Source organism: Tribolium castaneum, chromosome 4 (assembly GCF_031307605.1).
Source record: "Tribolium castaneum strain GA2 chromosome 4, icTriCast1.1, whole genome shotgun sequence".
In the NCBI taxonomy this organism is placed as follows: domain Eukaryota; kingdom Metazoa; phylum Arthropoda; class Insecta; order Coleoptera; family Tenebrionidae; genus Tribolium; species Tribolium castaneum.
The window spans coordinates 12,040,084-12,062,835 of NC_087397.1; the positions used below are offsets into that span (position 1 = coordinate 12,040,084).

Genomic DNA, 22,752 nt, shown 5'->3' on the forward strand with positions numbered 1-22,752 from the left:
TTTTAAAATTTAAATAAATTTGTACAAAATTTAAGCCCAAAAAAACATTTTATCCAAAAAATGTTACAATGCTGTTCATAATGTTCTTTTATTAGTAGATTTTGCTAAGTTTTTAAAATAATTAGTTCTCACTGACAACACCATTACTGACAAAGACAAGAAAACTACAACATAAGATACAACAGGCAATATTAATTTACATACAGTTAAGTAATAAAAATTTCTGGACGTAAAAAGAACTTACTTCTAAGCAACTTCCTTGTTTTACTTTTCGAGAATCTTCGTATATTTTATTAAGTGACAATAATTTATTTTTATTATAAGGAAAGATATTTCGTGTTTTTTGGACTAACACTCAAAAGAACACAATTTTCTGGCAACGTTTCGATTTTAATTTAAGCTTCTTCAAGATGGTTTTATATGAACAGGTTTCAATAAGAAGAATATTCAATTAGAATCGAAACATTGCCAGAAAATTGTATTTTTAAGTGATTTAAGTGAAAAACATCAGACACCTTTCCTTATACTGAAACTAAATAAAGTGGACAGAAACACATTAGAAATAAATTATTTATTTATTAATTTATTTATAAATGTGTATTAAATAAATAAATAAATAAATAAATACTTTATTGTCCAACAGAATTACAAAATTCCAATAACAGGACAATTACAATAATAAAAATAACACAACGCAATAATAGAAAATTACCAAATAATTACAAAACATATAAACAAAATATTAGATATAAAATTAAAAAACCGTTAATGTGATTATTTAAAAAACATTTAATAATTAGGCTTTTATATTATAAATATAAATATAAATATAAATATAAATCAGCTGATTTCATAGATTATAATTAATCTATGAAGTTAAGCAGCTCTGACCCCGGTCATTCCTTGGATGGGTGACCGGATAATGTAATGCCAAAAAACATCGCAACTATCTCGTCTTTCGGAGGAGACGTTAAGCCGTCGGTCCCGGTCACTACTAGTGGTCGTTAGGTCAGGTCAGAGGCTGTAGATGCGACCTGAAAACTCTGGCACTTGGGTGATGGCATTACCACCATACGCATATTTATTTTTTTTTATTATAAAAAAATTAAAATTTATGTTTGGGATTTAGGCACTTTGATCCCGAGGTATATACGCAATTTTTTGCACTTCAAAAGTATTTTTTTTTTGCACTTCAGAGACTAAAATAGATACTTTAGTTTCAGGGACTACAGGGACTAAAAAGGGTCATTTATTCCCTAGCGATTAAATAAGGACTGAACTCCCTGTAGAGTTCATTTATTCCCCAAAGGATAAATGACAAAAAAAACTATTTTTGTGGATTTTTGTCCCAAAATAATTTATTAAAACAATAAGTGAAGTTTTTATTAAAAAACTAGAAAATTTTGTAATTATGAATACCTGTCTTAATTCAGTAGAAAAAGGCCAATTATAAGGAACAGATTAAAAAGCCAATTAAACTGAACCCTTTTTATTACAACACAATGTACTTTCGTAAATTAAATCAAATTGAACAAAATAAGCCGAAAAATGTAAATTTAAAACTTAATTTTGTGTTCAAGTCAAACAGTGGATTTTTCCAGATTTTTTCGTTAAATATTAAACAAATTAAGCAAAACAATGCATTAATTCGGCAAAATTAAACTTCTTACTAAAAATATCGAACGAAATAAGCGAAAATGACGCATTTTTTGTAATGTTTTTATAAAGCTATACATAAAGTAAGAATTTTTGTTAAAGATTCTCAGTAGAAATTTAACAAAGCGAAAAAAAAGTGATTCAAAAACTAATTTTGTGAATTTTTGTCCTGAAATAATCTCTTATAATAATAAGTGAGTTTTCAATAAAAAAGGGCAATTTTATAATTATGAATACCTGTCTTAATTCAGCAAAAAAAAGCCAATTATAAGGAACAGACTAAAAAGCCAATTAAACTGAACCCTTTTTATTATAACACAGTAAACTTTAGTAAAATTAATCAAATTGATCAAGATAAGCCGAAACCTACTTTTGTCTCTAAAAATTAGAGTTTTCAATAAAAAATAAGCTAGTTTGGCGACATGGATTTAAATTAAATTGAAAAATTCAAGGTATATATATCTGTCTTTGATGTTCTTTTGTTGTTTGTATATCTTTTTTCTTGTGTTGGGATTGGTAAATAAATAAATAAACAGCAACCACTTTATTTCAATCGTTACGTGTATGTTTTATACAAACTTAATATAAATTCGGCTAAGAAAGTCATGCAGTTTAATAAATAACTTACGCTAAAAGATCATAATAAATATCACCAGCACGCGTTTAGTATCTCCAAACAACTCTGAGTATTAAGATAGGAAAAACTTCAATTAAAATCATCTAAAAAGCAATTCTTCCAAAAGATTTGCTATAGAAAACGTACATAAAATTTACTTAATTTTTAACTATCTAGAATAACAAACCTAATCACAATTCGAAGTCTTATATAGTCTTCTTCTTAGTCGCGCGCTTCGTCCGAGGCAATGTTGCGCTGGGAATATCCTAAAAAAAATCAATTCATTGTCAAGTTTTGGAATGCAAAAAACACACAAAAGAACACAATAAAAACAAGCGTTAGTGAAATCATCAAATGAAACAAATTAGCTCAAATATCACACAGTCCATGCCTTGTAACATTTTAATGGATATCTTCGTCAACAAAAGTGCGAATAATTTTCAATCTTCGGCGCGCCATTGGCGACTCCGTCAGCGACTGAATCGACAATCGGTCACTTTTCCCCACACTTCTCAAATCGTTATCGCTTCTCGATTGCATCCTTTCAAACGAATGTTTGATTTTTTTAGGGAAATTGATTAGTTTGGAGAGAGAGGAGTCAAGTCTCCCTTTGTTAATAATCGTGCGACGTTTTGGTTTAGGTGACTGAATAAACACTTCCTTACATTCCAAAGGTTTCACAACTCCGGGTTTCAGAACCAGAGTTGCTTTGATCGTCGGCGGCTGAGGAGCCGCTCTTTTGTGGTATTTCCCTTTGCGATCTTGGTCTAAATCACATGCAACAACGGATTCATCATGCAACGAATCGAAAAATTCTTCCTCACTTGATTCGTTCGCGAGGTCGTGGATGGAGCGCGCTTTATCGTTCAAGAAAATGATGTTTGTGTCAAAGATTTCACTGTCATCGCTTTCCTTCAATACAACGAGCGGTCAACAACCACCCAACTTCCAGCATACGAGCTTTAACAACCACATATTCGGACAAAATTATGCACCAAATTTTTAAAGCAATTCTGTGGCCCAAATGTTCATAATGTGTTCCGAATTTACTTCGTCAATCATTATAGAGAATGTTCCGTCTAAACCGTCTAAAGTTCTAATATTAATAGTCTTCTGAAAATTTGTATACAACCATAATTTCTTAGGTCCTGCTCATGCCGGAAGTCGCTTTGAACTTCCTTATTTTAAATGGAAAGTTATATTTTTTATACGTTTTTGGATTACTAGAGTTATTTTAAAATAGTTTTCATAAGGTTTCCCTATACCTAAATTTAGTGTTTACGAAATATTTAGGGTTTTTATTTTTTTAAATTTGCACCGTCCAGTTCAAAAATCGATCTCTGTGATTTTTTTTTTTAATTTTGAAATATTTCAAAATTGAAGTATTTCAGCTCATTTGAAAGAGGAAGCCTAGATATTCCATTAGTGTTTTCAAATTTCTGAAAAAGAATAACAAACCCCAAATGTTTAAAATTAAGTTTTCAGAACTTTAAGTACCCATAACTCAATTTTTTCAAATGAAATGCCGCAAGTTTTATTTCATTAGATCGTAGAGAATTTAATTCTGCATCGATCTGTATTAGCATTCCCTATACTTATGTTCAATAGTTTTCAAGTTACAATAACTTTATGTTGGGATTGAAAAACTCATTACCCATAAACATTTTCTCATAGGTTGCCAGGGAAACAAGAGAATAAATGTGAAAATAGTATATTATTATACGAGTTTTATAAGACGTTCTATTGTGGCAGGAATGGTTTTGGAGCACGACGAAAGAGTGCTCCAATAAAATGAGTGCCACAATGAAGTCTTATAAAACGAGTGTAATACACTATTTTTTCTACTTTCTATTTTTGTTGTTTGCCTTTGTAAAGTTTAACTTATCAAAAACTATTTCCTCTTAATTTTGCTAATTATTCAGACTTTATCAATAAATGACTTGACCCTGTTGCACAATCCACACTATATTCAGTGCCGAAACTAAATATAGGCGAAGTAGGCCCTTACCTAAGGGCGCCAAAGTAGGTATAGTTTTGTTTTCCAAATTCCAATTGAACAAAAGTTTGTGCAACCTTATAAACAATGATTTTGCAAAAGCGTTTGTTTTGGAAAACTCATTTTGTAAAGTTATATCTTGTAAACGTACGTGACTTTCTTTGTTTAGTTGTTAATTATTTTTAGTTCTCATAATTCGTCAATAAGAGATTAAGTAGTTTTTGTTGGTTAAGCTACTGGTATACTACAAGAGTTCAGTTTGCATCGGCAAAATGGCTTTCGGTCTTTTCACTCGTGTCACTAAGTCTTTAGTGGTTGTGTTTCCAATGAACTAGAAAAATTGGCTTAAAAGTAAAATAAAAAACCGTCAGTTCCGTTTTCGAAAAAAATTCCTGAAAGCACACAACTAGAGCGAGCTAGCGGTGCCAGGTTTTTACAAAATTTTGTTCAAGCCAAGTCTGATGATTACTGGATGAACCCAGTAAGATAATTCTTATTAAAAAGACTATAGAGGTGAGTTTTATTTTTGTTTCTGCACTAGTAACAAGAGCATCTTGCAAAAAAAAAATTCGAAATTAATCAAACTGATGATTAAAAATTAAAATAAGATCGTGAATGGCACGAGGGCGTCTGTCAGGTTTAAGCATTATAAACAAAGTTAAATTAAAATTATGATAAAAAATAATATATAAGTTTGTCAGGTGAAAGTAAGGAAGGTTTCTTTAAAAATTTCAATATTTGGATTAAATTTAGCGATTCCTTATGTACATAGACTAAATCTCAAATTGAAAATTAAATGTGTACCTATTGTTTAAATAATTTTAACTATGTCTTTAATAAATTGAGATCGGGACCATTTCCTTTTTTTCAGGTTTTCATAGTCTATAATTTTTTGGTTTTTATATCTTCCTAAGAGATGTCTCTAACATAAATTATAATATATTGCAGTCTAGTATTAAGAAAATTATGTTTAAGGGCGCCAAACTAAAAACTCGCCTATGGTCAATTAGTACCTAGTTTCGGTACTGACTAAATTACAGTGATGACTGATGACAGCCCAGCCCAGCATTCCCAATACAATTCCTAAAAATTTACTAAAAGTAGTTGCCGAAAAGTTCTCTCAATGAACATTTTGTGAAACCAAAGTAGAAAAATTAGTCTTTTAAACCAACATTCAATGAATTAATTTTGTTTCCACAGAACGGACAACACAATTTTAAACAGAGTTTGTCGTTTGTTTAATGAAAAATGTTTTTATGACAAATTAGGCAAAAATAGCTGTGGTTAGTGAAAAATTTTCTACACTGTCAAAAAAAAACATTATAATTTCAAAATTATCGATGCAGAAAAAAATTCTCCATGTAGTAAAATAAAAATTAGAACAATCTATTTGAAAAAATTAAGCTATGAGTACTTGAAGTTCTCCAAACTTAACCTTAAAATTTTTGGGATTATTAACTTCTTTTCAAATTTTGAACATGCTAGAGAATAGATATAGGGTTTCTCTTTTAATTCTCCGAATATGATTTCGAAATCTCTAAAACTAAGAGAGTTAACAATTTTTTTAAGTGACAGGTGCAAATACAAAAATTTTCAAAAAATCTTAAATATCTTAACTTAAAACTCTCTTATAGTAACTCAACTAATCCAAAAAACGCAGTGAAAAACATAGCTTTCCATTTAAAATAAAAAAGTTGATAGCGACTTCCGGTATAACTAGAAGTGCCACCATCTTGAAAATATTTTCATTGAGCAGAACTCAACGGATTATGACTAAGTCCAACTTTCAAATAAATATCTTTATTAGAACTTTCAATACAGGGTGAGCCTAAATTCCTTCATAATCTGTAAACTGGAGTGTCTTCAATATGTGTAGAAACCGAAACTGTAGTTCAAAACTGCAAAAGCGTAAAGTCAAATTTTCCTTAATTTCCTTAAATCAAAACATGAATGGCCGCAAAAACGCCTTAAATGAATGCAAACGAGTGAAACTCCAAGTTAAGCAAAAACTCCAAATAAACACTATTCTTTCCACTTACATTTACAAAAATTGTTCACAAAGACCGCCCTGATTTCTAATACACGACTGGTCCTTCGACTTGGTGCAAGGTTGCAACCCTTGCTCTAAAAAATCTGAAGCTGACGAGTTAACTGCCGGAGACTTGTTGACGGAATGTTTTCCACAGCCTCAAAAAGATGACGTTCGAGGTCCTTTTCACATTTCACGCTTATTCCGTACAAAACAAACCGAAACAAAACAGGGCGCGCCGGAGATTTTTCGCGGAACAATGTGTGAACTCTTAAAACAACACCATCTACACTTCCGTAACACTGGATCATATCAGTCATTTCAGGATTTGTGTGATTTTTCATGATCATGAGTCAACAACAAACTAATCTACCACGTAAAACGGAGCACGGGCGATAACAAGTTTTTGCACCTTTTTTGCATTGTACGATCTTCCAGAGCAAGGGTTGCAACCTTGCACCAAGTCGCTTATTAGAAATCAAGGCGGACTGTGTGAACAATTTTTGTAAACTTAAGTGCAAAGAATATTGTTTATTTGGGGTTTTTGCTTAACTTGGCGTTTCACTCGTTTTCATTCATTTAAAGCGTTTTTGCGTTATTCCATTCAAGAATGACAGTAGTACCTCTATTTTCAAAGTATTTTTGCGGCCATTCATGCTTTGATTTATCAGAACCTTCACAAGCGTCACGTTAGGGATGGAATTAAGGAAAATTTTACTTGACGTGTTTGCAATTTTGAACTACAGTTTTGGTTTATACACATATTGAAGATACTCCAGTTCACAGATTATGATGGAATTTAGACTCACACCGTATAAAAAAATGAACTATAGGTACTCACTTAGTGAGGAAATACATGTATTCTGTCTTAAAGACATTATCTAAAAGAAGAGGCTTTCCTCTAGTTTCTAGCAATGACTTTTTTCCCTAGAAAAAAAATAACGTACTTTCGTGATTTCATGAGATATTTGGAAGATGGAAAACGCTATTTTCTGCCTTTTTCAATTACAAAACATTGTCTGAATATGATTGTTAAAGCTCGTAGTACTAACAGTACTCGTAGGACACTTACTTCACTCAGTGATGATTTCTTGAGCCCTGTGGACCGCGTAACTCTCGTGGGCCGAGTCCTAGTGAGGGAGCCGGTGCGAGTTAAGCCCTCCCGGGGCTGCAATTTCGGCGGTTGCCCCACATACAGCCCCTCGCCACTTGAGTACCCTGAACTGATATCTTCAGCCGATTGGACGTGTTGAATCCTGTCGCTCCGCACCACGTCCACTTCTTGGAAGTACAACGATGTGGTGGAAGCCCGACTTGGACTTCTCCGACGGCGCAACAAGCGAGGGTCTGTGATCACCACCTCGCTGGTACCATCGCCCATATCTTGACTAGGATCACTCAAATCACTCAGACTGTAGCTTTTGCGCAACTGATTCACCAAGCCGCCGCCTCCCTGAAAATCGCAGTCTCAACTCGAGACGACTTTAACAGCAAAAGCGCATGCAAGTGATTGTTAACTAAGGATAATAAAAGAAATAAAACGGTATCAAAATGATTTATTAAAATGGCATATATAGCAGCATGCAATCACAGAGTGTAAAACTATTACAAAACACATTAAAAACTGAGAAAACTAGTCGCTGAAATCATCATTGCGTTTGCTTTTTTTAGTCTTTTTAGTAGTTTTATTCCCCTTCTTTGCGACTTTCCCGCTTCTAGTTTTGGGCACTTCGTAAAAGTCCATTTCCTCATCGTCATCGTCGGAATAAAACTCGTTTAGTTGTTGTGCCGATTGTGATTTTATACCATCAACCTGATCTTTCTGTGAGATGGATGTTTGAGAGAGGGAAAGTACCGGATTAAGGTTCTGTTTGTGGAAGCAACAAAAAAGTGCAATGGCTGTTAAGTGATTAGACGACGAAAGAACGAACCTTGAGAGCTGTCTGCATCAAAGCTGTCACACCCTTGGAACCCAAATCGAGGAACTGCTTGTAACTCTGTTCTTTGGCTTTGGAGATATACTCGTCTATTTCCTGTTCCCTGCTGCTCAGCGCAGGGTGAACAAACTTTCGGTATAGTATACTTGAACCTTTAGTAGCGGGAGATAGCAACCAAATGACTAAAATAATTTTAATCTCGTAATAAAATGGTAACCAACTGAAAAAAACATCGGTGAAGGTCTCGGCGCAGGTGAAAAGCGCGAACACGATCCAGTACATCATCCATTTGACCTGGAACAAAGCGAATTCCAGTTGGACTAATTATAGACGAGTTTAGGCCACTTACATATTCTTTCACATTTTTCGTTTTCACAGCCTTGTATGAAGCATAAGCGGGGTATAACGTTCCAAAGAGCAATCTGAAACCAGGGTAGACAATAAGACAAGTTAAAGCTTTGTGACTGATTATTGTGATTAGTCCAAGAGTCAACAACCCCACGTGAACGAGGGAAGGCTTAACATTTGACAAGACACAAGCTAGCATGCTTGCTGCTGGACTCGGACTGGCTGGAAAATAGAATTTCAGCAGGAAGCGTACCTTACAGATACAGGACGATCACTTGGCCGTTCCAGTAGATTGTGAAGCGAATTTCCGGTTTTTCCCTTTGCGACATGGCGACAATTAAAGTACTATTTTAAGGCGACAATGAAAAGAATATTTCGAGGCGCAAGCCGGTGAGAAATGCCAAGGGACTCGGCGTTATATTTATAACGCAGCTGACGAGTTTAAAATGAGTTTCAACATGTTTACACACAGCTGATCATAGGAGTATATTTACTTAAATCATTATTGCAAATATATTACAATCAATGATAACGTCACGCTATTTTGATCGCAATTATTACAGTTATTTACGTTTTTTAGGTCGCACTAATTAATAATAACGTGTGCTAAACGTTACACCAATTTCCTTTGTCTACATTTGAATATTAAGTTTTTTGAATACGTGCTACTAACAAAGAGAAATTTCGATGTTTTTCCAAAACTGCTTCCTACACAAGTCGTTCAACTGGTGTTGAAAATCACATTTTTGCATTGTAAAAATTGCGAAATTATGCGTTATTAGGTTATTACGGACGTCCGGATCGTAATTTAAATGTTTGCCTATTCATTACGCGTAAATAATGAAATTCCATCCGGTTTAATTCAAATTTAATAAATACGATGCCGAAACTTGTACCAACTAGGTCATAACTAACAAATCAAGGTGATTCTTGGGCTTCCTAATATGGTGAAACAGGCTTGAAAAATAGCGTAAAAGGTATGAAAAATAATTTGCAAGGTTAGAACGTCGCACAAGTAATATTGGCGATATCAAGGGGGCTTATTTTTTTTAATTTTCCGTCCAATTTACGAGTGATAAAAGACAACGATTAATTAATGAAACAATAACACTGGAGGTAGTAAAAAAATGAGTCATTTAATCAAACAATGCGGAAAAACGGTTTGAAATATCAAGATAAGAGTTTTTGTTTGGGTAGTCAGCTGGAAGATGCAGTACCTTCAAGCAAAGTAAATACTCACATGACTAATCTCGATATTATTGACGATATCATCTTAAATTGTCTATTTTTTCTAAAAAACACAAATATTTAACACTAATCAAACATCAGTCAAGGTAAAATGAAAATAAAAAGCCCACTGTCACTTGACGCGCTGTCCACCACAGCCATCTTTCTGGCTCGTGTGCGCTGTTTTTCTAATCCGTCATGTGCGGAATCCCCACCACTGAGGGAAAATATCGAACGGAGTCTGTTTTGCCGCCAAAATAATAATAATAAATCACTTTTTTCAACTACTGTTTACAAAAAATTGAGGTTTAATTGCAAGTACTTTTAAGTTTGTTATGTTGTCGACCCTGTGTGTCGCTGAAAATTTTAAAATGACAAAAATTTGGCAAAAATTTTCAAGTTTTTTCTTTTCTTGAAACAGAATTTTTGAACCAAAAAAACTTTAGGCGACGAAATCTTCATTGACGGTTAAAAATAAATAAAAAGGTCGCTTGACGGTTTGTCAAATTAACAATTAAATCAAGGAGTTAAATTAATAATAAAAAACCGTCTAAAAACGGTATATTTAACTTGTTTAACCACAGGTTTGACATTTTACTAGTAGTATAAACTAGAAATTTATTTTTGTGTTCCAAACTACTTTTGATTGTGCACCAGTATTTCACTGCTGTACTGTGGGTTGTATGACTATAACTGTATTGTTAAAATTGCAGGAGTTTTTGTGTTAGTATTTGGTGATAAAAGTAATTATTAATTAAAATATTAACACATAAATATTAGACATTTATTATAATTATATTATAATTATAATAACGTTACAATCTACAAAACCTACAAAAAATTAAATTACTTTATCAGAATTTACTAAATAAATATTTCAGAGAAGTTTATGATTTTCCTGCACTTTTTACGTTTTATAATAATTATTCTCTGTTTTTTCAATAAAACTACACTAAAATTTTTGATAAAAAAACACAGATAAAAAACCACAAAACCTAGGATTATTTTAAGAAAAACAAAAAGGTTTGTCAATCTGTTTCCGTTATTTGTGATTCTAGTGATTTTAATGAGCGATAATTTATGATTCCTAAAATTTGAACTAAAAAAAGAAAAATCCACGTAGATAATTAGTTCAAAGTTGTTTTCATAATTTTTTAAAACACGTCTAAAAAATTACAAATTAAGGTTTAAAATTGACATTACTTTAGTCATTTTCATTAGGTTTAACAAAATTAAAAACTTTTACGAAGTAAAGCGTTCGATATCCTAACAGACCATTCTCTTGATTAAAATTTTTAAATCACTCATCTAACCAGCTTTTTAACTCAAACAAATAAAAAAACGCATTTTAACTAAAAAAAATTGCAAAAAATTCTACCCATTGTAATATCTCGACTTTAATTTTACTTTATTTATTAATGTATTTAAATACAACTGATCTAGAAATACTGAGTCTGTTGGCAACACATTTGAAAGTATTTGTGCTCGTAATTTGCAACACTGTAACTGAATTTGATTTCTCATGACAATTATTTGACGTACAACCCCACAAGAATGTTAAATTGTTGTTAACTGGAAGAGTACTCCATTGGTATCCATAAACTTATTTTTTTTTTCTAAAATAAAAAAAATTCTGAAATTTTTGAAGAAGAAAAACCATTAATTTTACGTCATATGAGACCAAAATTCTTAGGAGTTCATGCTTCAAAAAGTTTAAACCAGTAACCTTACAGCTAACTCAAATTGCAAAAATCTTTTTTGTGGCTTAGTTCAGTATTATTGTTATTAATGTCCTGATTCCGAATTTGTTGAAGTTGGTCACCTTAGCTGATAAAAGTAATTAAAATATTAACACAAAAAAGTAAACAACTAGATAATATTGTTGTTGATAGTATATTTGAATCTGAAAAAATAAATATGATTATACAATCTGCAAAACCTACGTAAAAAAATTTAAATTTCTTTACACACATTGATTCAAAAAGATCAGACCACCCTACGTGTTCTTACGAAATTTAGTTATTATTTTCAATATTTTATTTATTTTTTATCATTGTTGATGTTGATGTTTTAACGTTCCCTCATTGAAAAAATCATAAAATTATCTTATTCGATTAACAAAAATTAAACATTAAAATGGGAAGAAAAGTATTGACCTTATTTGCATTTTTAAATATAACTATGTGGTTTCTAAAACCATGCGAATAATTGTACGGTGCTTTTGAATCAAGCTGTATAAGAACTTTCTATTTTAGAAAGGTTTTTGATTTTCTGTAAAAAAGCGAAAAATCACAGAGATATTAGCTCAAATTAATCATTTGCCTTGTCCAAAAGTTTAACACATTAATAAGACCACATTTTTTTTCTGGCGATGTTTTGCACAAATAAATGAAAAAATAAAAAGATTACGTTACTTCAGCCTTTCTGAGTTTAATAGGTATGACATTCGGCCAAAAAAATAGTAGTTTATTATACAAGTATAGAAAAGTTGTTCATTATCTGTGAGTGAGGAATTACGAGCATCTGCTCGTTATTGTTATCTAATGCCAACTTTTCTTTACGTGTATAATACAACGTTTTCTCTTATAGGTATATCGGGAAATTTTTGTAAAATTTTTTCAGCGATAGATTAAAAAATCACCAAATGGCCACTTTATTCTATTAGTATGATAAAAAAAATAACTAAATCAAATAATGTGCCATAGTAACCACTTGTAGAATAAAGGTGCACTACCTCTACTCGTACCTGTGAAATAAGCAACAACATTTTTAATACCTATAAAAAGCTTACTTATTTTACATAGATTTCCTGAAACAAGCTAAAAAAATAACAAATTAGGGTCAAAAGTAACATTATTTTGGCCATTTTTATTATACAGGGTGTTCGCAAAATTAAGGCGTTCCTTTTAACACAAGATACTATGAATTATTCTTAAGAGTTTTAGCTTAAATCGTCTTAATAAAATATTTTTAATAACGGAGATAATTTTTAGGTTTTCTAAAATTTTTAATCCGGCCTGTTTAACTGCCGTTTTGAGACGATCGCTTCAAAATAATTTACCTCATTATTATTGTGGATACCAGATTTTCAATAATATTACGGTTATTTTTTTTATACTTTAGTAAGTACTCTAGCTGCATTGTTATCATACTCTAGCATTGTTATCACTGTAATAGTAAGCCTCTCCGACTAATTAGATGACAATTGTAACAGTTTTTGGTGATTATGCCACTGGTCCTTTGATTTTCTTGATCTAAACAGGCTGGGCCTCCAAAATAAAAAAAGTTATTGTATCTTTCGTTATCACTTATCATCAATATTTTACTAAGTTAACATTTAACAAACTATTTTTTTGTTAACATGTTAACATTTTACTAGGCTAAAACTCTTAAGAACAATGCATGCTAGCATCTCTTCAACTTCCCGAACACGCTGTATTTAACAAAATGAGAATATGTACGAAGTACGGCGTTCGACGTCCAAACTCACCATTGACTAATATTAGTTGACTTTTTTAATTTATTTTTTTTTATAAATCCCTTAGGTAGATAATGATGTTTTCGGGTAAATAAGGTAAATAAAAGCTACATTATGTTTTCACCCAGAAAAAAAATAAAAAAATACTCCAAGAATCTCAGAAACAATACAATTCTACTTTATTTATTAATTATTTTGGTCGTAAAAAATTACGGTTTATTTTTGTTTTCTTTACTATTAGAAGTTTACACGCTACTGTTTTTTGTTTTAAATTACTATTTAAAAAGTTGTAAACTGATCCAAAAAGTTTAGTCCTGGCTTGTGTCCGCAGATGTCTCTGCGGGTGTTTCCGACCGGCGGTGCACTCTGGCGGCGTTTCGCAAATGTAGGTTTACCATCAGAGATGGAGTTATGCTTCGAGGAGTTTGTTTGGTCCTCGTGGTGGATGTGTGCGAGCAGGAGGCGACCTAAGCCGACGCCGCGACGATCCCAAGCGAGAGGTTTCTTTGAGGTCGGCCTAGCCGGTCCGCCACAGCGAGATTGAAAATCTTTACATGCGTTGAACTGCGCGCTATACCAAGTTGATTTCAAAATAAATTTGAAAAAAAATTAACTATAACAAACGGGAGAAAAATAAATGTTGTTAAAAAAACTGAAACAATTAATAAATGTTGTGCATCATCAACAAAGCTAATTGTTGTTAAGTGTTAATTGTGATGTACGATGGCATACAAATGTCGGGAGGAGATCGTGGGGAAACGTTTTTTGTCAGTGAGTGGTTTTACCAAATTGAAAATTGGTAAAATCAGTGAGTGGGGGTGGCGAGCTGGTGTTATACGTGCTGCTACACATAAGGACAACAATCATCCCGAGTTGCAGGTGAGGAATTTCACAAATGTCAAAAAGGGGGTGTGTACCCCAGAAATAAACACTAGCTGTGCTATGTGAAAATCCTTACAGGTGCATTCCATAGGGGAGAATGAACGAAAGAGGGTCGTTTTCTGACCTATTTTCGGCTAACGGAGGGTGCCAAACCCCCGCCTTTATTAAACATGGATGCATGGTGAAGGGTTTTTTCACAAAACGAAAATTCACTTGCTTTCACTTTCACCAAAATTGCCTTAGCTCAATTAATGTAAAATAAAAACAAAAACAAAATTTATTTATTATTTCAGCTTTTTTCTCGTTAATTAATTTGTAATTAATTTCGACTGATTATATAATGTTTATAAGTGTATCAATCAGTCTTACATTTACATTCGACCCAATTTCAATCTAGTTGTGTCAACACAATTGTTTTATAATTATAGAAAATAAAAAACAACGTTTTTCATGTTTATGGCTTGTTTATGATTATGAATTATAAATAAATCCAACTTACTACGATTTAACATGTCTTTGGGACCCGAAATTACTTTTTAATTTGTTTTAAAGTAGCTAAAACTCCATTAATGAATAAATTAGCGTTTGGACACGTTTCAAATAGTTTTTGTTGATTTACACACCAATCAGAGCTGATATTAACATTAAAGACGATGTAATAAGTAATAACTCAAAAAAAAATACAACGTGTTAGTGAATGGTTTAGCAAAAATTTAAAGGTATATAGAGGATGGCAAGACAAATCAATCAAGCAAAATTTATCTAAACTAAAAATGCATAGTTTTTCCAAAAAATCGTTTTGAAATTAAAGTTCTAAATTTTGAGAAGTACTGAACTAGAATTATAAAAATTAGGGTAAATTTTAATATTACTGATAAAATAGCAGAGGTAAATTAACTTCTTGGTCCACCACGTTATTCTTCTATTTCAATTTGTGTTTTGTTATTAAATTTTATGAAAAAAAAAACCAAAAATGTTTTTGATCGGAGTGGGATTCGTACCTCTCATACAAATGAACATGTTAGCCACAATTTTAAAAAATTCCCAAAACGCCCAACTGCCATCTACCATTTTGTTTATTGAAAAAATTAACTGCTAATAAATTACTATAAGCCATACAGTGGCTCTCAACAAGTGGGTTAATAAAAATTGGGTACAAATTAAATGCACAGTATTTTATTTAAACGACAAGTATTTTTGATCAGTAAAAATAATAAATGGACAGTAAAAATAATAATTGCACAGTAAAAATAATAAATGCACAGTAAAAATAATAATTGCACAGTAAAAATAATAAATGCACAGTAAAAATAGTAAATGCACAGTAAGAATAATAAATGCACAGTAAAAATAATAATTGCACAGTAAAAATAATAAATGCACAGTAAAAATAATAATTGCACAGTAAAAATAATAAATGCTCAGTAAAAATAATAATTGCAGTAACAATAATAATTGCACAGTAAAAATAATAATTGCACAGTAAAAATAATAAATGCTCAGTAAAAATAATAAATGCACAGTAAAAATAATAAATGCACAGTAAGAATGATAGATGCACAGTAAAAATAATAAATGCACAGTAAAAATAGTAAATGCACAGTAGAAATAATAATTGCTCAGTAAAAATAGTAAATGCACAGTAGAAATAATAATTGCTCAGTAAAAATAATAAATGCACAGTAAAAAAATAATTGCACAGAAAAATAATAAATGCACAGTAAAAATAATAAATGCACAGTAAAAATAATAATTGCACAGTAAAAATAATAAATGCTCAGTAAAAATAATAAATGCACAGTAAAAATAATAAATGCACAGTATAAATGATAGATGCAAAGTAAAAATAATAATTGCACAGTAAACAATAGCATCTCAAAACTAGAGAGTGTAGAATTCCACATTTCGCGTTTTACATTTTCGAGTTTAATCGTTTGAGGGGTATGTTTCCTTCTCGTTTGCTGGGGCGAACCCCCAGCCTGCAAGCTAGTTACTGAGTGTTTATTATTTAAACTGTGCAAACTGAAACTAAATACTGTACATATACGATTTTTTACTGGCAAATTTTAATAAAATACTATGCGTGGTTTACTTGACATTTAAATTTTTTACTGTGCAAAAATCATTTATTATATTTTACTGATTAAAATCGAATTTTTTACTGATCGCTTTAGAAAAATTTCTGAAGAAAGTACGTACTTTTTCGAAAATTGATATAATGGTTTTTAACTCGTCTGATCATGACAAAATCACATACTAAATCTTGCTAAGCCATTCCCTAACGCCCTGTATAATTCCACCTATTAGTATTCTCTGTGTCCTCTTACTTACGTCAATGCGATATTAAAACAATAAGATTAATCAACAGTCGACATGTGATTAATTAACAGCTTTCTACAGACGCATCATCTATCAATTCTTTAAATATTTAATGAAATAACATGTGTTAAATAACGTAGTTAATTTTTGGCTTGAATGTTTTGTCTAGAGGGAGAAGCCACGACAGTAATAAAAATATGTAATGGTTTCGATAAGATCCATCGTAAACTTTCTATCAACTGTCAAGGTTTTTTCAATCGACTCTCTAAATTCAGTTTTCTATGCTTTTTGCTTTTTTGACGACATTTCCTCGAGTAACATAGTTTTTAGCGTATCTATCAAAAAATAAAGTGCAATGATTGACAGTGGTTCGTTGACACTCCATTAACCTACCAGAACAAGTCCATAATTGAATCTAAATACGTTGGTCGTGCAAATAATTGTCTCTTCTCGATATGACGCACCTATTTCTGTTACTTTCACAGTCCGGAGTAATTTATTAGTCATAGCGCGCAGGTTTCTTAATCAATATGCCGAAGAAGTGTACGCCTAACGGGTCACAAGTGAATTTATTGCCCTTATGTTGCTTAAGGTCAAGTTCATTGGTCGGACCTTATCTCTGCGTTTAAAATTAGAGCATTGCTTGTTGTCAACCGATGGCGCGATTTTCGCGGTGAAATACTAGAGAAACTAAGCGTTACATCACAAACAAGGTTAATGAATCAGCCAGTTCTATTATCTTTTAAGGCTGCGTTACGATAGTTGTAACAATAATTTCGTTACGTAACTGAAACCAAGAACCGTTCAGCTGCAATGATGGTTGTAAAAAATCGAAACCTATGGGGTCTGAAAAAATCGGCGTTCAGCAGGTGCAGTGCGTTTCCTGAAATAGGATCAGTAAGGCTGAAGAACCAGGCCACTTCTATTTATATCCGCATACTTTGTGGTCTGCCAAGGAGTTTTTAAATACACGTGGTGTGGCGTTTACTTTTTTTATGATTGTTGCGATGTTATCGGATTTTGTTGGCATGTTGCCTTTAATGGGGTTTAGGTTGAGTGTGTGTAGGCTGAACCGGTGGACAACGGGACCTCAGATTGCAACAGAACACTGCTGGAATTCTCGAGGTTCCATCAAAATTATTTTGTTATCGGCGAAACAATGATTTTTTAAGAGCACATTGCATGTGACGATCTAATGTTTTTCTCGCGTTAGAAAAGTTCAATGATCGGCCTCATACACATACTTTCTCCACTACTAAACTACTGACTTCACAATAACAGTTATAAAGTGAGTTTTATTCCGTAATTAGAAAATTCTCGGACAATTGTTAACCATTGTTAAATGGAATCAAATGGTGCAGAAAATTAAATTACGTTGACATTGGATGGTTGGCAAGAGCACCATACACGTGATTTGGTTGTAGGTGAATTCTGACCTTCCCACGTTTTTTTATTATTTTTCACCATCAAGTACAACCTATAACACAAAAACATACATTTGCATATCAATGATACGTAAAAATTATAATTATTTGATGTCACGTTATTTGTCTGACTTCGATAGGTATATCTATTATCTAACTTGAAGAATGTTTATCTGTATTGTACAATTTTTTATGTACAACCAGGAACAAAATCAATGACACCCCAATTGTATCCAACCTTTAATTTGAGGGGATCGACCGTGACAGCTACCTTAAATCTTTTCAGTCATAAAATTAACACTTCTTCAAATCTAAATTTCCAACTACGGTTTCAACGTTACTTGCTTCCAAAGTTTGATAAAAGTCACAAAATATTTATTGTAAAGTGTCTTGATCTTTAGGTAAGACCGAAAGTAATAAAAGGTTTTACAGAAAGCAAAATTAAATCATCAAGTTAATAATCGGAATCGCGAAAAAAAAAAATTTCAATATTTTTTTAACATTCGTTTAAACAGAAACGCGATTATTTTGAGGAATTTTCGTCGAAATAGGCCAGGAAGTCAATAGCTATTTGTGCAAAGAAATACTCAAACATTAACAGCAATTTTTTAAAATGATTTGAAATTAACCATTTTTTTGCATTGAAGCGTTGTTGTGATAAAATCATAATTTTTGTAAAATTTCACTAAACCGGGCTGAAAAAAATCAATAAACAAGATGGAAAGTGGAGTGATGTTAGCACTTTTGAGTTCTGTTACCGTTTATTTTTGACTTTTTCGGATAAGTACTTTTTTAAGCTAAAAACTTAGTTAACACAAAAGTTTAAACAATCACACAACTGGATTGACGTTTTTTTGCTAATAAGATAAAGTAAATTAATAAAACATGAATTTTTTATTAACATTTTAACATCGAGTCAAAAAGCTAAATAAAATTAAAATGAATTTTGAAACAAAAGCAAACCGTTTGTTTTATAATGACATTAAAAATTTCGAAAAAAAAAATTTTTTAGTGACATTAAGGTCGGTTTACAGAACCTTAATATGATTTTTATTCGCAACTATTAGCAGTATAATGCAAGCTAAACCGACTCTTATATTGTACAGGGTGTTTAAAAATCGGCGCACAAATTCAATGGTGTGTGATAGAGAAATGCTAACATACAAAGGTAAAAATAGTAAAAAATTCTTTGTATTAAAGTTATTGATAAATAACAAATTTTGAATGAATGATATGTGGCAACGTTGTCTAACAGTATAATCGCAGTAAAATTTGATGAACAGTAATCTATAAATTGTGAATTTATATGTGTATAATTTTTTTAATAAAATTTTATACATTGTTGAATTTTTTAAGAAGTTTTTTTTTAATTAAATAAACTGCTAAAGTTTGTTAGTAAATTTAAAAATAATTATTCATTGTTTTGTTAGTGAACGATTACTTAATGTGAAACATAAAAACATAAAAAATTAATGAAAACTGAAGAAGTTAACAAAATAAATTTGTAGTTAAAGATTTTTTTAAATATAACTTTAGGAATTTTTTCAAGATTTTTCTGGTAATCTACACATGCTTCTCAATAACGTACGACTGAGCTAGTGCGCCAGTTTTTGTTGGATCATTTTAATTTTAAACACGTTGCTATTGAAAGTGTGTTTTAAGATAGTGAAAATGTTGCTATGCGAAAACACGTTGCTATGGGAAACGTGTTTTAAAATAGTGTTTCAGATTCAGATTTACATAATAAAAAGAAGGCTTAAAATGTTACTAACAAAAAAAGTATTTAATAGCAAATATACTTTTATTTAACTTAATCAACTGACAAAAAATGGTAACAATAAAATAGCCAAACACGATTTACAATTATTATTTTTAACAAATTTTGAAAAAGAGGGTAACTTTGGAACTTTGGATTTCAAGAAATGTTAATTTTATGATCGAAAAGATTTATGACGGTCGTCACAGTCCATCCCTTCAAAATAGGGTCGATACGATAGGGATGCCATTAAATTTGTCTTTGAGTGTACCTATACCAGGTGAGGCAACCTTATGGCGCACCTAAAAAAAGTATCGCAATTTCTAATAGTATATTTTTTTGCATTTTACACGCCTGACTGTACGTTCGAATAGTATCTTTCCTAATTTTCTGGTAATTTTTCACTCACAGGTAAAGATAATATTTAATAAAAGTAATTTTCGATCAAAAAATCATCCAGAATTTTATACTAAAATACGCTTATTTACTTCAAGTATTTGTTACGAAATTAGCGAAAAAAATACTAATAAAACCTTGGAAATAAACGCACTTTTACATTTTAACATTAAATATAGGTGATTATTCTGTAATGAAACCGTTAAAATTGATTAATTAATTAATTAATTAAGTAAATAATTGGGGTAAGATTGTAAAAGATTTTGTTGGGATATTCGAGTGCAGGCATCAAGCCTGCTTTTTTATATTTTCTTAGATTTATCAAATTATAGGCGTTTTTTCAATAATAAATTAGAATAGTAAAATATTATATTCGTTAAATACTGGTCTAAAACGAGAATCAACTGACGAAATTCAGATAGGAAAGTAACTGTTTAAACTATACACTATAATAATTTGTTTTTCTTTATAATATTCTCAAAACTCCTAACAACAGTAGTTAAAAATAACGTCACAATTTTTTATTACCGTCCATTTTTTACAAAAAAATAGCGGACGAATTCTGTCTTTAAACTTTAAACTCTTGTAACATAAAACTTAATCGTAAGTTAGTTATTTCGCTTGGACGAATTTATTTTAAAGATTGGTGATGATCGAAAATTGGTGGATGCGCCGGTGCATCAATCTAATTCCGCTTTGAATTCTTTATTGTTTGAAATGGTTGTTATTATTGGTAAATTGTAGTGTTTTGTCGATGTTTATCTCCCCCTTACATGACCTGGTATCCAAGTGTGGGGTCGTCAGGTCGAATGTATTTATAGGTCATCAGATAAATGTCGTGGGTGAACAAGGTGCACCGATCATGCATTGCTTGCAGCAGACTCGAGAGATAGTGGTCGACCTCCAATACAAGCGTCTCCGACCAAGAAAAAGTTTACTTTCGCAAACTTTTCAAAGTTGACTTTTCAACCGTAATAATCGAGAGAAAATTCCACCACATGTAATCGATAAAAAAATCGCAGTTCTACTCGCGAGCTCGTTATTTATTTATCTAAACCGGCAAAAATAACTGTCTAATACCTCACTGTTGACCTACTGTTTGCGTTTTACCGGTTGGAATACGCACACAACAATTTAGGTTGTTGGAAGTTGTATTCGGTTTGGCACCCGGGCCGTGGTTATTGATTTCTTACTGGGTCGATGGCGAGCTCATGAAGCTCAGCACGCGTCAATGCGGGGGAGGCATTTGCACAACACGCTCAATTAAACCGACAAGAAACGTTCACTGCGTACGTACTCCAAGCGGAAGCTAGAACAAGTGACGATTGTTGAAGTCTTTACGATGAGCTACAATCAAAACAAACACGGCTAATGACTGATTGTTGACGCTTCAATAGCTGCATTCACGCTCAAATTTACTATTTGGCTGTTAATGATAACAGCCACGTTACAGTTCAACGAAATGACTCAAAAACAAGGTCACTACACCAAATTTTTGCATTTTTGTTTTATGTTTATTTATATTAAAAAATTGTCCAAATTACGTAAATTGTGAAATACGCTTTCTCTAACATACTTTAATTTACAAAAAATCGACAAAAAAGTGATCGTTTTGGCTAGAAATTACCCAGTTGCGTTTTATTGAGATATTTAGGTAACACAAGCACAAGATCGTAACAGCTTAAGAGCTTAGAAAAAGGAACATAAGGAAGTGAACATTCGAGAATTCTTTTATGTGGATGTACTCGTATCGTAAAAAATAGTGAGAATGCATTAACATAAACGTCACATAGCACTAGCAACATAAAAATTTAAGGTTTTATTGTGTTTCTAAGCCAATACCTACCATTCCATTCACATTTTTGGAAATCGGAAAAAAGCTTTGTTTACAGATTCTTGGAAAAATTGCGGCAACGGTTTAATTTACTGAGTGACGAACTCCATTAACTACTGATCTCAAATGAATACTGTTTTAAAATTTTGATAACGAAAAAAGTAGTTGTCGGTGCACCAGTAAGATATTTTGACTAAAATAGAGAAAAAACTAAAACAAACTGTAACTTAGTATTAGTTTTGCTAAAAACTAAACTTCGAGTAACGGAGCTAAAAAAATGTCGTTTTGTTGTTTGAACAGAGAAATATTTTTATACATATTCATTCATTTACCCGTATTTTACATTTCGGGAAAAGCAGTCTACTCAAATCTTGCGAAACAAATGAGTTTTAACTGAAGAACTTGCTAAATGTTTGAGTCTGAATACGAACTAATTGCGAAAATAAGTTTTATCAAAAACAGATCGATGCACAATTGAACCACGATTTTTGAACCCAATTGTAATAGAAACCTTGAAATTTTCTTAGAAAGCAGCGAAATTTCAGGAGACGTGACCGACATTTACAAAATAATATAATTACAATTTTTTGTTTTTTTTATTTTTTTTTTGTTTTCTACTTGGGGATGTAATACTTTATTTAATAAGAACACACGTTTTTTCCTAGAGTTGTTTATTTTCTATTTTTGGAAAACTAGTTTCGGGTAATTACCCTTCTTCAGTTCCTACATCAAATATTTTTAATCAATAGGTACATGAATTTTATACTTTTTATATTAAAATTCATGTATTATTTAAAAACATTTGACGTAGGAAGTGAAAGATAACTTAATTATTGACAACAGTCTGTTGTCAA

At 31.6% G+C, this 22,752-nt stretch overlaps 2 protein-coding genes across 13 annotated transcripts in view; one reads left to right on the forward strand and one right to left on the reverse strand.

The window, feature by feature from the left end:
- Nucleotides 1-2,185: 2,185 nt before the first annotated feature.
- ReepA (Receptor expression enhancing protein A) lies at nt 2,186-10,015 on the reverse strand. Of its 12 annotated transcripts, none has more exons than XR_010333689.1 (7): nt 9,823-10,012; nt 8,584-8,656; nt 8,229-8,528; nt 7,370-7,750; nt 2,664-3,184; nt 2,460-2,538; nt 2,186-2,404 (listed from the first exon to the last, which is right to left on the reverse strand). XR_010333689.1 is itself a non-coding variant. In XM_064356128.1 (7 exons), the coding sequence occupies exons 4-6, from the start codon at nt 8,517-8,519 to the stop codon at nt 2,675-2,677; spliced, it is 1,182 nt and encodes a 393-aa protein (XP_064212198.1). In that variant the 5' UTR covers nt 8,520-8,528; nt 8,584-8,656; nt 8,836-8,900; nt 9,823-10,015; the 3' UTR covers nt 2,186-2,538; nt 2,664-2,674. The 12 variants fall into 12 exon arrangements, 9 of the variants coding, with proteins under 9 accessions (XP_064212198.1, XP_064212200.1, XP_015838009.1 ...); XR_010333690.1 differs by having other exon boundaries at nt 2,938-3,184; nt 9,823-10,010; XM_064356128.1 differs by adding an exon at nt 8,836-8,900 and having other exon boundaries at nt 2,186-2,538; nt 9,823-10,015.
- Nucleotides 10,016-13,789: 3,774 nt separating this feature from the next.
- Nucleotides 13,790-22,752, forward strand: part of LOC655414 (probable JmjC domain-containing histone demethylation protein 2C) — a 71,047-nt gene continuing 62,084 nt past the window's right edge. The window contains exon 1 of the mRNA XM_015982440.2: nt 13,790-14,166. Coding sequence (XP_015837926.2) covers nt 14,011-14,166 — 156 coding nt within the window. The 5' untranslated portion in view covers nt 13,790-14,010. The remainder of the gene's footprint in view (nt 14,167-22,752) is intronic.

Bases quoted from the DNA above. Each gene is read 5' to 3' on its own strand.
- ReepA (XM_962140.5), bottom strand. From the start codon at position 9,854: ATGATATCGTCAATAATATCGAGATTAGTCAT. The intron at 8,529-8,583 runs GTAAGTGGCCTA...GCTTTGTTCCAG, and splicing joins CGAAAAATGTGAAAGAATAT to GTCAAATGGATGATGTACTG. The intron at 3,185-7,369 runs GTAAGTGTCCTA...GTTGTATTGAAG, and splicing joins AGAAATCATCACTGAGTGAA to GAAAGCGATGACAGTGAAAT.